The 14,066-nt window shown below is 39.2% G+C and overlaps 3 protein-coding genes and 1 long non-coding RNA gene across 5 annotated transcripts; 2 read left to right on the top strand and 2 right to left on the bottom strand.

Moving 5' to 3' along the window:
* The first annotated feature begins 1,063 nt into the window (after positions 1-1,063).
* On the top strand, positions 1,064-1,970 carry LOC112190470. Its single transcript, XR_002932420.2, has 3 exons — positions 1,064-1,141; positions 1,594-1,717; positions 1,925-1,970. It is a non-coding gene; the product is annotated as an uncharacterized LOC112190470 (long non-coding RNA).
* Positions 1,971-2,050: 80 nt separating this feature from the next.
* Positions 2,051-3,276, bottom strand: LOC112170097 (the record flags this gene model as incomplete). The annotated part of the gene is made up of 2 exons (XM_024307251.2): positions 2,051-2,438; positions 2,549-3,276. Coding segments are annotated over 2 exons (927 nt in total), but the record flags the coding sequence as incomplete, so codon positions are not given.
* Positions 3,277-4,194: 918 nt separating this feature from the next.
* On the bottom strand, positions 4,195-8,324 carry LOC112182057. The gene is made up of 4 exons (XM_024320486.2): positions 7,022-8,324; positions 6,748-6,933; positions 5,883-6,124; positions 4,195-4,938 (listed from the first exon to the last, which is right to left on the bottom strand). Exons 1-3 carry the CDS (start codon positions 7,867-7,869, stop codon positions 6,109-6,111), a joined length of 1,050 nt encoding a protein of 349 aa, XP_024176254.1. The 5' UTR covers positions 7,870-8,324; the 3' UTR covers positions 4,195-4,938; positions 5,883-6,108.
* A 1,552-nt stretch (positions 8,325-9,876) lies between these two features.
* On the top strand, positions 9,877-13,605 carry LOC112184670. Of its 2 annotated transcripts, none has more exons than XM_024322925.2 (8): positions 9,877-10,062; positions 10,149-10,596; positions 10,678-10,795; positions 11,097-11,200; positions 11,820-11,905; positions 12,699-12,808; positions 12,894-12,926; positions 13,131-13,605. In XM_024322925.2, exons 1-8 carry the CDS (start codon positions 9,966-9,968, stop codon positions 13,176-13,178), a joined length of 1,044 nt encoding a protein of 347 aa, XP_024178693.1. In that variant the 5' UTR covers positions 9,877-9,965; the 3' UTR covers positions 13,179-13,605. The 2 variants fall into 2 exon arrangements, with proteins under 2 accessions (XP_024178693.1, XP_024178687.1); XM_024322919.2 differs by having other exon boundaries at positions 11,085-11,200.
* Positions 13,606-14,066: the final 461 nt, after the last annotated feature.

Here is a 14,066-nt window from a genome sequence, read left to right as displayed (position 1 = left end):
CTCGGAGTGAACGGTGAAGCCTCAATCCACAATTTCAATTTGCTATAGGATTTGAAGTTGGGGGAATCAGAAACATCTGTGGTGCATGAAGGTGGATTGAGACGCAGCGGCGGTGTTTGATCGGCGATCGGCGGTGGGAATCGGACGAGCAAGATGATTTGAATCTTGATGATTCAAATCAGGGGAAGAAGAAACCAGAAAAGAAGAAGAAGAAGAAAGAAAGAAAGAAAGAAAGAAGAATAAAGAAAAAAAGAAAAGAAAAGAAAGAAAGAATTTGAGGGTAAATCGGTCATTTTGTCTTCATTAAGTGACTTACGTGCAAAATTGGGAAAAATTCACCAACGGTGTCTGGACACTTAGGGACTTTCAGAATGATACCTGAACTTACAAAGTTATCAATGTGATACCTGGACTTATTTTTTCGTATTAATGTGATACCTACGGCCAATTTCCGTCACGGAGCCGTTACGGAAATTGGTCATAGGTACGATGTTGATACGAAAAAATGAGTCCAGGTATCACATTGATAACTTTGTAAGTTCAGGTATCATTCTGAAAGTCCCCTAAGTGTCTAGACACCGTTGGTGAATTTTTCCCTTAAAGTAATTATAGAACTTGTAAAGATCGAGTAGTTGCAGCTCCCTTTAGTGAATTTGGTTATCCTGTTGCATTCTTTTTCACATATTTCTTAGCCCAAACATGTTTTCTATTAATGATGAATTTTACCTTGCTTTGTCCCTCAAGAACCACTGGAATAAAGGAAGCGGAGCGAATAACGGTTCAAAGGAGGTTTCAAAAATAGCAAGTATTTTGAAATATTCTAATTAAATTCCAACAAGAGCTACATTGGTGAGTCAGAATGCTTCAAATTTTATTCTTCCATTCTACATTATGGAGTTGAAAATGTATGTAATTGGTATGGTGTATCAATGCAGGTGCAGCTAATGAAAGACTGGATAGTGTGTTAGTCAATGTTTTTTGCTTCACATAATGCTTCATTTATTTATAGTGTGGAAGATCAGGGGACACAGTTATAAAAGTTAATATTCCAGATATCGTTTCTGTTTCAGCATGTGGTGATCTGACTTTACCACATGATGCAGGGCTCTGCATTGATAAAATTCATGGACCTGTATATCAGGTAAGGGTTAATCTTTTGTTACTTGCAAAAGTCGATCTGCCTTCTGTATCACTTTGAATTCGGGCAGTGTTTGAGTTCCTACAAAGAATGTAGATCTTTATTCCATTTCTGGTCCTATCTATAAATAAGTCAATTCTGTTCATTTGTTATCAGTAATAATAATATTGCATCATGGCTGTTTAAAGCAAGCAACTTTGACAAAAAATAAAAATAAAAATAAAAATAAAAATAAAAATAAAAATAAAAAGGAAGAAGAAGAAGATGATTGTACTGATTTTAAGCAGATAGACCTTGGCTTTAGCAACAAAAAAAATCCAGTTCTGTGGTGTGTTTGTTATCTGTTGGTTAGCAACACTATCTGCTTTTGCCAATATTATTTTGTTGAGTGTTTGTAGGCCTTATGGGTACTTACTGAGAAAAGGTTTTTCGGCTTACTGATGATTCCTGTGCAGCACCACAGTACATGAGGCTTCTGGAACTGGCAGCATGAAATTTCTCATGGATGGATGTTTAATGTTAGCTACAAAAGATGGGTCTACAATTGAAATTATTGAAGAAATAGGGGCAGGGAATTTGGTAAGTGTTGTCTAAGGTTATACTTCAAGGTGCAGCTATGTATGAATTGATTATTACTCAAAGATCAGAGGATCTGTGGTTAAATAAATTGAGCTTTTGTAGAAAACAGAATAGCCGGGCAAGATTTTCCATCATATTGTGTAAGATAAGAAATCATGTTATGATACTTTTTTCTTACATTGATTCTCTAATATGTACTCAATGCAGTGGAAAGCTCATGTAGAACCAATTTACACGTCTTCCTTTGTTCCCAGTTACAATGCAGGGAATATCAGTAGTAATTTGATGATTCTTCTGTTAACGCACCAGCTTTTGTAATATGTACAGTAAAATGATAACATTTTGAGTTTACTTTTCTTAGCTTACAGTTGTGACTCTGCAAACAAATTAGGGGAAAAAAAAATCTAACCCGCAGCATCGCGCGGGAGGACATCTAGTTAACATTATTTTCCAGACCAACAAAAGAACAAAAAAGAACAATAATAGTAGTAGTATTTAGTAACACTAATGCAGCCTTGGCCCTTAAGGTGAAGTTGTTTGAGTCTTGTGCACATATTTCCTCGCCCAAACATGCTTGCCTTTAATGGTGAATTTGGCCTTGTTTTGGCCCTCAAGAACCACCGGAATGGAGGAAGCAGAGCGAACCACAAGCCGGGCATACAATGGTTGCTGAGAAAGGACTTCTTGCATATAGATCGCTTCAATAACATCTCCAAATTTTCTGTCAAAAACAATCAAGAAAACTGGGTTATAATTACATCGACAGGATAATAATATGAAAACTTATACTCAGATACTAAACATGAAGCCAGATGGGGTGGAAGTGCATACTTAGTGATAAATTCTCTTATTTCATTTTCAGAAATGGGGTACCCTTTAGAAAATGTCAAGAAAATAGTCCTCTCATGGGGCTCAACTTCTTGATCTTCACCACGGCCATCATCTTCATCGTCATTCAAAGTCAAACGGCTCAAAATCTCCTCCATTTCCTTGTTCAAAATCTCGCGCTGAACTGAAAGGTCATAAGGATCAAAACCGCCACCCAAATTCCGAAGACTTGCACCACTGATTGCCGGGTTCCAAACCTGTGGAGCAATAGCACCCATTGTTGGATTGTACACATTAGCATCGGCTTTTCTCTCTTGGTGAGGATGAAGCAACAAGTCCTGAAACGCTTTCAAGCAAATGTCTTTGAACAGCGCAGAGACGCCTCGCATGATCCCTATTCGATTATCATGGAAGAATTTAAGGGTGACACCACTTTTGCTAATTGCTTGGAGCAGAGGAATATCAGTAGTGATGTCAAGGTTAGGACGAGGGAAGTCATCACTCTGAATGCACTTCAAAGCCAAAACGGACTCCTCGGCCATGGCATTGAGAAGCGTGTTGGGTAGAGTCATCAGTGTCTTGTAAACCAAGTTAAACTCCTTCCCATTGTGCTCCAACCACATCCACAGCGCCATGACTTGGGCCGACTCGGCGGGGTCACGGCCGAGGCCGAAGACCAATCGCGTGAAGAGCTTGCGGTCGATGGTGTGAAACAAGCTGAACTCTTCTTTTGAGACGGGGGGACATTATCACAGGGATAGGCAAAGAAGGCCATTGTTGAAGGCTATGCAATTGTGAATGGGAGTTCTTTTGGGTTAATGTCCGGAGGGGTTTAAACCTTTTATAAAGTCCAAGGAGTGCCATTGGTGGCCTTTGAATGTGACTTTTGGGACTGAAGTGCTGTTTATGAAGGGTTGCCATTGTTGAAGAAATGGAAGAGGTATATCAGGGTTCTCGACACGACAGTTGAAATCCCATTTTCGCGGGCTCTTCTGATATTTGCTTATTTGTTCAAAAAAATTAACGACGAGTCGCATATCGTACCCTCTCGCTCAAGAAATAAAGGTTCCAAGCCAATATCCTCACCACTGCTGGACAAAATGATCGAGTAATACTCTCATGCATGTTCTTCTTCAGCAAAGGCCTCGTTTCGCTTCTTTGAATCCCAGATTAGCTTCTCTTCGGACCCAACCGGTGAACTCGCTTGTTTCCATTACCGGTGAACTCGTTAAGGATATGATGAACAAAGTGTTGCCAATTGCTTTGAAGGACAGGATTACTGAGGGAGACCAGCTGTTGACGATTTGGAGAAATTGAGTGAGAATGACTTTAATTAGTTTTAGGGTTCAATGCAAACCCAGGGATTTATCTAATGACCGCATACGCTGAACTCAACCTAGCTTGCTTACCTTTTGCTTCTTTTACTTATGACAAAGGCTACGATTCTTAGTTTGATTAAATGAATCATTAATCTAAGATGATTGCTTTCAACTCGTCATGCATTAATCCAAGTGAACATTCCCTCACACATAACCAAACGAGTGTCAGCCCTCGTGGTTTAGCATGGTCAACAAGTTGTATAAGTAAAAGAAAAAAGTAATTAGTAGATTTCGGTGCTGAGAGTAATTTTGAAATGGTTTTTTCCTCTTTTTTAGTCTGAATGCTGAAATGTTTGGATGTGATTAATCTCTAAAATAATGAATTGGTTACAATCAAATCCAATGCCTTTACAACGGGACAAGATTGGTATATATAGGTACGCAGGGAGTCTTTGCTTGATAGAAATATTTAACACCAATTTGTTTCTTGATGTCTCTTCCCCATATCCTCAATGCCACCCCCCGTAAATATTTAACACCAATTTGTTTCTTGATGTCTCTTCCCCATATCCTCAATGCCACCCCCCGTAAATATTTAACGCCACCCCCCGTGTTCACAACTTGCAACTGCAATTAAGAAAAACAAGCATGACCAAAAAAACAAATTAAGAAAAACAATAAGGATGGCATATATGAGCTGAGAAGCATTCCAGGGGATGTCAGTTGCTACAAGCGTCATTGACAGGGCATCAGCATCAAATCAGCAACCAATGCTACAAGATCGAGATTCTCGGAGTAAACACAGGTTCATGATATAGTTTGAGTTGAGCCAAGCAAATAAACAGGGTTATCCTTTTCTGGCACTCCATCCAGGCTTCAACTATTCTCGGCATCTATCTGCATCAATAGCACCACTGTACCACTACTGTCCATTCACTGACAGTTTTGTTTGAGGTGATACTCCTTGAAGGTGTCGAAGTGCTTCCATTATTGGCTTCATCAGTGGAGACACTACGTTCATCTTAAGTTTTATTACAGCTATCAAGTAGTGTGGCGTACTTCTGAATGGCAGACCTGCAATACTTGACTACATGAGCTTTCCCAAATATATCAAATGAACGTTAGAGAAGCAAAACAGGAAGCGCCCATTTTACTTGTTTTATTTATAATTTCTCTTGTTATTGGTCACAGTTACAGAAAGACTAATAAACAACCATCTTTATTGTGGATCCAGTACATGCTGAGTTAACACAGAAAACCCATGAATGGAGAAAGCCAATCGAAGCTTTCTCAGCAGAACCTAGGCGACATTCCTCAACTACTTATCAGAGATGTTTATGGAAATAAACAAAACTTTCATACATCTGACAAGTATCTAGTATAGAGCCTCAAAATTAACAGAACTCTCCTAGAATCACACATGGGCAATTCATCTTCCAGTTTGGGACACAAGCAGACTTGGCAGATACTACCAACAAAATTACAGCATATAACTTGCTGCTAGATTAAACTTATGGCAAATATCTCACCACTATATCAAGAAAGTAAAAGAATTTTGGAACTGAGAAATAACCTCATTAACTATAGATACAGCTGCCAAGTGGACTTCCCTTAACCTAACATGAGGTTACCATGATGAGAATCCACATCTTTTACATTCTTCAAGTGTAATAATACTACATATGTATTAGCCATTCGCATGGTGGTTTCAGGAGACCAATAGAGAAAGGGTCCAGAAGTCTCACAAAGATTGCAAGCGATATCAATATTATGATGAAAGACATCTAAACAAGCCTGGCAAGTAAAACTAGAGGAATGATGCAAAAGCTTAATAGACACTATGTATCAAGTTCAGTCTTCCAATGAACATTATTTACATTGGGGATGTCCAGAGTGAGGCTTTGCTAAATAACAAATGTTAGGTGACCACCCCGTGATATTGTGCAATGCCTGCCCTATGTATCAAGACGTCCACTTCAGATAAAGTTTTTAACAAAAATAGCACATGGGAAACTGACCTTTTATAATCCTAGAAGTTGATCTCCTACTCCGGCATATCCAGGAGCATGGTAGAGGCAACATTCATACAAGTTGACAGTGAGGCAACCATGTATGAATAGCGAGGGGAACAGGGGTATAATTACAGTCCAATCCTCAATAAGATCCTGGCTCACAAAACCAGAGAGCTTCTGCAGTAAAGCTTCCAAATCTGTTCCTTCAATAATTTAAGGGGGTGTCTCCTTCTCAGTCTCTCCTTTGCCTTCCAATATAGAAGAAACCATATCATCAGATATCCCTTTTTGCATAGTTAAAGACAAATATCATTAAAGAAAATTAAAACTAGATCCGGCAAGAATTGGTAGAAATCGCTAGTATCTTCATCTTCCCAACTGACGTTTTGCATAAGCCCAAGTATCTCAATCAGTGAATTATTTCGGTAACATGAATCTATTGGACTATATATTGTGCAAATATTCTAGTCTTTTATTTTCTAAATAGATTTATATATTTAGAATGTACAAGGACATATACTTGAAATGCACCACACTACAATATAAGCATAGTTGGACATTTGAATACTTTTTCTATCCAGGGTGTATATAATTCAGAGAGCACCGACCTATATGCAGAAGGTAAACATAAACTGTAGTACACAAGTAAGAAAATATGGAATTAAGCACAAAGGAAATTGCTTTGAATGTAAATGATCAAAACTAATCTCCTAAACAAGACCATAAAACTAAGCAATAAACCAGGGTAAGTTCAGAGAGCACTAACATCCAGGCCCACAATGTTCACAAAATCTAGCAAGCAAGTGGACAATATTCAGGTCAATAGGAACTCATTTCCAACCAAAGAATAACAATATTTAGATACACTCACCCAGCGCGAGCATGCCTGAGCACAAATTTCCTCGCCCGAACATGCCTGCCATCAATGCAGAATTGGACCATGCTTTTCCCACCAAGAACCACCGGAATGGAGGAAGCAGATTGTAGCACAAGCCGGGCATACAGAGGTTCCTTAGCTTCTTGCATACAGATTACATCAATAATCTCCCCAAATCTCCTGTCAAGATAATTAATAAAACAATATGTAATTATCTACGCAGTACTCTTAATTTATAGTGTGATTATTCAGGTCAATTGTTGCATACCTAGTGAAGAACTCTCTGAGCTTATTTTCTGCAATTGGAAACCCTCTAGAAAATGTCAGGAAAATAGTCCTGTCTTGAGGGAATACTTCTTGATCTTCCTGATCATTCAAATTCAAACAGCTCAAAACCTCCTCCATGTCCTCATTCAAATTCTGGCGCTGAACTGCAAGCTTATGAGGATCAAAAACTCCACGCAAATAGTAAAGATTAGCACTATTCATTTGTGGGTGCCAATATAATGGAATATCATTACCCCACTGCACATTGCCCTGAGCAATATCACCCATTACTGGATTGTACAAACCATCACCACCCTTTTTCTCCAGGTGGGGTTGAAACAACAAGTCCCCAAACACTGTCAAGCAAACATCTTTAAGCAATGTGATGACTCCACTCGCAATTTCGCCGCGACTTTCATGAAAGAATCTGAGTGTGACACCACTGTTGCTCATGGCTTGCAGCATAGGAATGTCAGGAGTAATGCCTGAATCAGAGAAAGGAAACGCATTGCTCTGAAGGCAATTCAAGGCCGAAACCGACTCGTCAGCCATGGCATTGAGAAGGGTATTGGGTAGAGTCATCAGTGCCTTGTAGACCAAGTTAAACTCGTTGCCATTGTGCTCCAGCCACATCCACAAAGCCATGACTTGGGCCGACTCGGTCGGGTCACGGCCCAGACTGAACACCAATCGGGTGAAGAGCTTGCGGTCAATGGTGTGAAAGGAGTTGAACTCTTGGGTTGAGACAGTAGCATTTAGGGGTTTTGATCTTCTACCAATGATTCCCTTTTGCAAAGCTGCCATTGTTGAAGAAACAGAAGAGGTATAAGGGTCTTCAAAACCACCCATTTTCCAAGGCTTTCTTTTTCCTGTTGTTCCAAGAAAAGCTTCAATCTTTTTCAACCTTCTTCAAGAAAAAGGTTCGAAACCCAATGCGCACCAAGTGCTCGACGAAATGCCTCAGAAGAACGCTTCAGCCTAAAGGCCTCGCATAAAACCCTCACAAAGTTCCGAAAGAAAACCCACTTCTTTATTCCTCAAGAGGGTAGAGAATGTAGCTTTATTGCAAACCACGTTTTCTTGAAAACGCAGTAAAGTAAAGAACTTGAAAAGAGGCCAGGAAAGACGAAGAAAAAGTGAATAGAGGAGATGAACAATGCGGTGGCAACGGCTTTGAAGGAGAGGAGTGACGGAGACGAACTGTGTCAATCACAGCTTTGGTGAGTGGCTAGTTAAGTCAGAGCGACAGAACTTGGACCATGAAATTGACCTTGGCTAGGGTGCGGCCAAAGTCTTTAGAGCTGCTTAAATTTGTTGGTTTTTTGTTTTTTTTTTTTTTTGTTTTTTTTTTTTCCGGGTTTCAAAATTTTTCTATAATGTACCCGAGTTATTATTATTTTTTGTTTTTGTTTTATGAAGCATATATACCCAAGTTTTTTTTTATACCACTGTGTTGTCAAAATGACAATATGGAAAGTTTTTTTATCAAAATCGAAAAATCTTTAGGTATTGTGATAGTTAAAAGAAATTGTGACTTACGGATAAGAAGTTGCTTTTATTATTTTGTTAGAAAGTTACATTCTCTTCATTAAAGAAGTAAGTTCAAAATAAATTTATAATGATTGATATATATATACCTTGATTAAGTACGCTCTAGCCTAAAAAAATTGCTCTTACCTACCTTTGATTAAGTATATGTATGCCTCTGGCTATTGACTATTAATTCATAATAAAACCTTCATGTCTAACATTTAAGTCTCAACTCCCACTAATTTGTGACCAGCAGATTTGAAAAGTTTTTGAGTTTGTGCATCTTTTGTAGGAGATTAGTCTGATTTTGTTAAGACACTAATTGTGCGGATGTATTACTAACTCATAGTGAGTGACTAAGGTGACTTGCTACCTGCTTTCGAGGCGCTTCTTTGAGGGGTATTGCTTGGGGCTTTGCAGGTTGGTCTTGGCTTCAGATTCGGTGTGACATCTCTATGATGCAGTGGCTATGACGGATTGGGACTCGCTTTGCTGCTTCCTGGATCGACGACTTTCGGGGAACGTTCTCTTTTCTGCGGCGAGATGTGGTGTTGCTTGGTGTGGCGGCACTGCTCCGGAGGTGATTGGGTCGTGGCGGTTGAATCGTGGCAGCGGATCATGGCGGTGCAGGAGCGGCATGGTCAGCGGAGCAAAGCTGGAACTGGTGACGCTGGCCAGCGTGTTTGGAGAGAAGGCTGGGCCTAGACCCTGTCGGGCCTGTTGGGCTTTGGGTGGGCTTCTCTTTGGATTTGCCTTGCACTGATTATGGTGGGCTAGGGTTTTCTACCCAGGACCATCTCTATGTTAATTTTGTCTAAGTACATTATTTTCTACTATTTTTTTTCCTTCCTTTGGGAACCCTAGGTTTGTATTACTCTCTAATTTTGTAAGGGAGCTACGCACTTTCGTGCCTCTAGCAAATCCTCTTGAGTAGTTACGACGGAGGATTCTCGAGACAAGGGCTTGGGAAGCTTTCGGTTCCCGGGTCTCCTTGCCTAGTACTTGATTTTGCGTCTTTACTACTTGCTTCTTAGTTCTTTCTAGTTGTACACCAATTGAGGTCTCTAGGCGACTAGGTTTACTTTTCAAAAGAAAGGTTTTGTAGTGAGGATTTGATCTCTTGTATGTAGACTCACAATAAGTGAGCGCATGTGTTAACAGTGAGAGTCACCTGTCCTTTGCCTGATAGCTTATACCATGTATGATTTTGGTGTAAGATTCGATGTACGTGCCTTCTGGTCATGAATAAATGAATGAAATTATCTCCTTTTCTCAAAAAAAAAAAAAAAAAAGGTGACTTGCTACCTACCTCCAACAAAAAAAAATTATAAAAAAACTCTGTTTAAGAAAAGAAAAGAAAAGAAAAAAATTGGCCAGACAAAGCACCAAAAAACGCCCACCAGCTGTTCGACGAAATGACGACTACTCCTCTCAGGTTCTTGCTCACCAACGGCGTCGTCTCCAACCCTGCCAACACTCCTCCCGTCACCACCTTCCTCGAGACCCACCCAGGTATCTCTTCCATGCTTTTAATCAGCTTCTTTTTTTTTTCTTTTCGAAAATGGTTCTTGAAGAGCATTTCCCGCCTTATTTTGCAGGGGCTTACACGACGACTCGCACTCACAACAACGCTTCATTCGTGTTGTTTTGGGATAGGCACTTGAAAAGGCTCGCGGAGTCCGTGAGAATCCTGTACAATGCCGATCCTCAGCTTCTGTTCGGACCCAACAAGACTTCGCTTCCATTACCGTCGTCTCTTGCAGCCAATTCTCTTTTGCTCCACGATCTCGTGAATGATTCGATGAAAAAAGTGCTGCCAATTGCTTTGGAGGGGAGGAGTGACGGGGAGGAACTGTCGATTACTACTTTGGTCAGTGGCAATTTGGGGAAATTGGAGCTAGAAAAAATTGGCGGGGCTCTTGATGTGAGCATTCACGTTGGGATTTATGTGCCTTCTGTGTTTGGTGTCAGAGGAAGCGGTGCGCAGTTGGCTGTGGTGGGTCGTGGGAGAGATGTTGCTGCTGCTAAGTACTCGGATTGGGTGAGGTCAGTAAATCAGTGTTCACTCATTAATGCGTTTCATACACTTGAACCTGTTTTTTAAGTGTTGGTTTTATTAATTTGCAGGATTAGGAAGTCTTTGGAGAGGCTGAGGCCGCCCTCAGGGACCGAGCTCTTGTTGTCCAATGATGGGGATCGGATTCTTGAAGGCAGCCTGTCAAACTTCTTTGTGGTCCGCCGAAAGGTGAGAGCTTCTACATTTACAAATTTTGAGCTACATTGGGTTGACTAAGTTTGAAGGGAGCCTTACTTTGTTAGTCGTTTAGTGGTATGTGAATGACCAAGTTGATGTCTTACTTACTATATATTATCAGTTAGTACTTGTTATAGACAGCTGAATGTTGGGTAACAATGAAGGTGCTTTCGGGTAAACTATGAAGCTAGTGTATCGATTAGTCCAAGTATTATGTTTTCTGTTATAAATTAGTCCTACGTATACATTGACATTGCATAACTAATGCAAAACTATGTAGCTGCTTTTTCAGGATGACAATGAAGCTAAAGAGCAAACTATCCACTGTTTTGAAGTACAGACAGCTCCTATTAGTGAGGGTGTCCTACCAGGAATTATACGCCAACTAGTCATTGAGTAAGTGCCCTCCTACTGATGAACGCTTGTTTTGATTCTTTTTCTCTATCTATGAGCTATACAGGTAGAATAGTGTTTGCAGCAAGGCAAAAAGTAGAAGAAAAACTTAATTGATTCTCCATTACATCTGTTGCCATAAGAGTTTGTTCGCTGGCATCTGATTTCATACATACAGGGGAATTCTTATTAGACTTCTCTAGTGTTCACAGTTTGTGTTCACTGGTTGAAGTGGTTCCTGAACTGGGAATGAGAGATTTACTCATCCATTTGTGGGGTAAATGGAGAAGTCTGATTAGCCTTCTTTAGTGTCCAGGATTGGTGTTGGATGGTTGATTCGTTTAGAAATTAGGTATTGAAGTGGGTTCTTAGGAATTGTATTTGTTATCACCTTCCTTTTAAGGTAAATGAAATATGTTACATCTTGGAAAGGTTTTCCCTGTAGAGTTATTGAACTCTTATGGGTGAACTTGGAGGTATTAACTTGGAATTCTGAGCTACAATACTCATCATATCTGACTGTAGTGAATTCACTTTCTCTTAAGTGGTCCAATTCTGAGATGCAATCAATAGTAATGTATTAGGATCTGTTAGGTTATTGCACTTCTTGTAATTTATGCAGAGTATGCTTGAGCAAAGGAATCCCTTTTCGAGAAGTTGCACCACTGTGGTCAGAGCATGAATTTTGGGAAGAGGCGTTCATTACAAGTAAATCTCTACTTCTCTCTTTCTTCAGTTCCATGCAATTACGTAGTTAAATCAACACGTATTTTCGCCTCGGGGATGAGTATATTTTCACTGTATTAATGACTAAGTCTACTGTCATTAGTAGTTGCAATCTGGTTGAGCACTGATGTTGCTAAAATCTGCATTATTGAAAAGTAAAAATAGTAACTGCAACCTTAGCCAGTACAGGGCAGCATAAATGCTTTATGTGAACTTAACCAGTAAGCACTTTTTCTGTAAGACTCAATTGCAATTGTTTAGATGCACAAACCTTTTCGGAAAATCTTCAACTCCTATTTTTCCTTTTTCCCTGTCAACTGATCAGCTTCAACATCTTAGCCTAATACTGTCAGTTTCTGAAATGGAGGGTGATATAATTATTGAGCTGTCCTATCTTATTTTTTTCCTTCACATTTGATCGAGGAAGGGTGAATTCTACATATAGCATTGTCCAAAAGCACTTTGGTGATGTGGCCTCAAGTGAAGCAAAACCACCTGGTGTAATTAATCACCGTATTTTAAAAGCGGAAATTGTTATGCCATTTGATTTCACTATGGTGATTACCATTAACTATTTCTCTGTTAGAATCTATATAATCTAATGAGTTATTATTGTTGCCTGTTTTTGCTACATCACAGATTCCCATGCATTCTGAATACCAGACACTCCTTAAAAGCTAAATTCTACAAGGAGTTTGTTTTGACTTTCATGCAACTTTGTGCTAGATTTTAATAATTTTCTATCATATGATGATCTGATACGTTTGTATTGCAGATAGCTTAAGACTTATGCAGCATGCGGAGATTGTTCGTGCTCCTAGTTCATGGGCATCACTGCATGGTAATTCATGGAAGGACATATCTTGGAAAGAGAAGCAGTTTGAGGTTTGTGCATCTAAAGCTTTGGATGCTACAATTATTGAGCTCATATTGTATTTTCTAACTATTGTCTTGTTCTGAACTTAATCAGGAGGGTCCTGGAATGATTACTGCAATACTCCAGGTAATTATATATATTCTTCTCTTACTGCTAAAAAGCACATGACCTGACCGAAAAAAATAGGCAGTTCTCTGTGTAAATGAACCATGCAGCAACTTCAAATTAAAAAAAGTTGCATTACCCTGACCATATATAGCCATATAATGAACATTCTAAGGGAGTTATACCTTATTTAACATTTTCGGTCTTTTCTTGTGGGGGAAGCAGAAGGAGATCATGGAAAAAGCAGTTTCAGAAGGATACTCTTTGAGTTGATTTGCATAGAAAGGTGGAGGGATCTTCTTTCTTGTTGAGCATATTGTGTGTCTTCACTTCCTAAAGGTCTGCAATTTGTTTCATCAATAGAATTTCCATGATCAGCTTGTCAAGTTAATAGTTGTAATTTGTATCTTAATGTAAACCATTCTAAAGCAATTTTACATGATTATTCAATCTCTGCCCCACATAGAAATGTTTGATCTCTTTGGATAGTAGTATACATGCTGTGTAAAATAATTCTTATGCCCAGCGCATAATACTGCCGAGTTCCTCACATTTACAATTTGGCAAAGTATACTGAGTTTTTGCCATACTGTAATGTACGCTTAGTTGATAACACTGTAATGTAGACTACTGTGATACTTGCATACTCGATTAAGTTTTTATTGATTACTATTATATGAAGATATACTTGCATTACTCAGATTCAATTTGTATTGCTTGCTCTTGTATGAATACCATGTTGGATTAAGTGATGACCTTAGTTTAGAATGCATTAACAATGTTATAGGCCTATACTCAATAACCCATTTGGATGAATTCCAGTAACAGTTCTTGTCATGTTCCGATTCCCACTAGTACTAACTAGTCTTTCTTGTACAATTTGGCCGTGCTCCTTTCTGAGCCGAGTAAAATTCTTTCCTATCAGTTGGTCAGCTCAATATCTTAGCTGCTGACTGCTGTTGTGTCATCTGCTACTGCATCTGTTTAAATGAGGGTAATAATCATCATAATACTGACCATCTCTTTGTTTTTGTTGATCTTGCTAAGGTTGGGTTTCACGTATATTATTTCAGTATTCCCTTTCTGCTTGTGTTATTGCATATATGTTCGTTTCCAATTTTTCCTTGCTATACTTTTACAGTTTGGTTGATGACTATTATG

This window comes from Rosa chinensis, chromosome 1 (assembly GCF_002994745.2).
Source record: "Rosa chinensis cultivar Old Blush chromosome 1, RchiOBHm-V2, whole genome shotgun sequence".
NCBI lineage: Eukaryota > Viridiplantae > Streptophyta > Magnoliopsida > Rosales > Rosaceae > Rosa > Rosa chinensis.
The sequence above is the reverse complement of the archived record's forward strand: the minus strand, read 5'-3'. Positions and strand labels throughout refer to the sequence as shown.

Bases quoted from the DNA above. Each gene is read 5' to 3' on its own strand.
- LOC112184670 (XM_024322919.2), top strand. From the start codon at position 9,966: ATGACGACTACTCCTCTCAGGTTCTTGCTCACCAACGGCGTCGTCTCC. The intron at 10,063-10,148 runs GTATCTCTTCCA...CTTATTTTGCAG, and splicing joins CTTCCTCGAGACCCACCCAG to GGGCTTACACGACGACTCGC. The intron at 12,809-12,893 runs GTTTGTGCATCT...GAACTTAATCAG, and splicing joins GGAAAGAGAAGCAGTTTGAG to GAGGGTCCTGGAATGATTAC.
- LOC112182057 (XM_024320486.2), bottom strand. From the start codon at position 7,869: ATGGGTGGTTTTGAAGACCCTTATACCTCTTCTGTTTCTTCAACAATG. The intron at 6,934-7,021 runs GTATGCAACAAT...TTATCTTGACAG, and splicing joins CTCAGAGAGTTCTTCACTAG to GAGATTTGGGGAGATTATTG.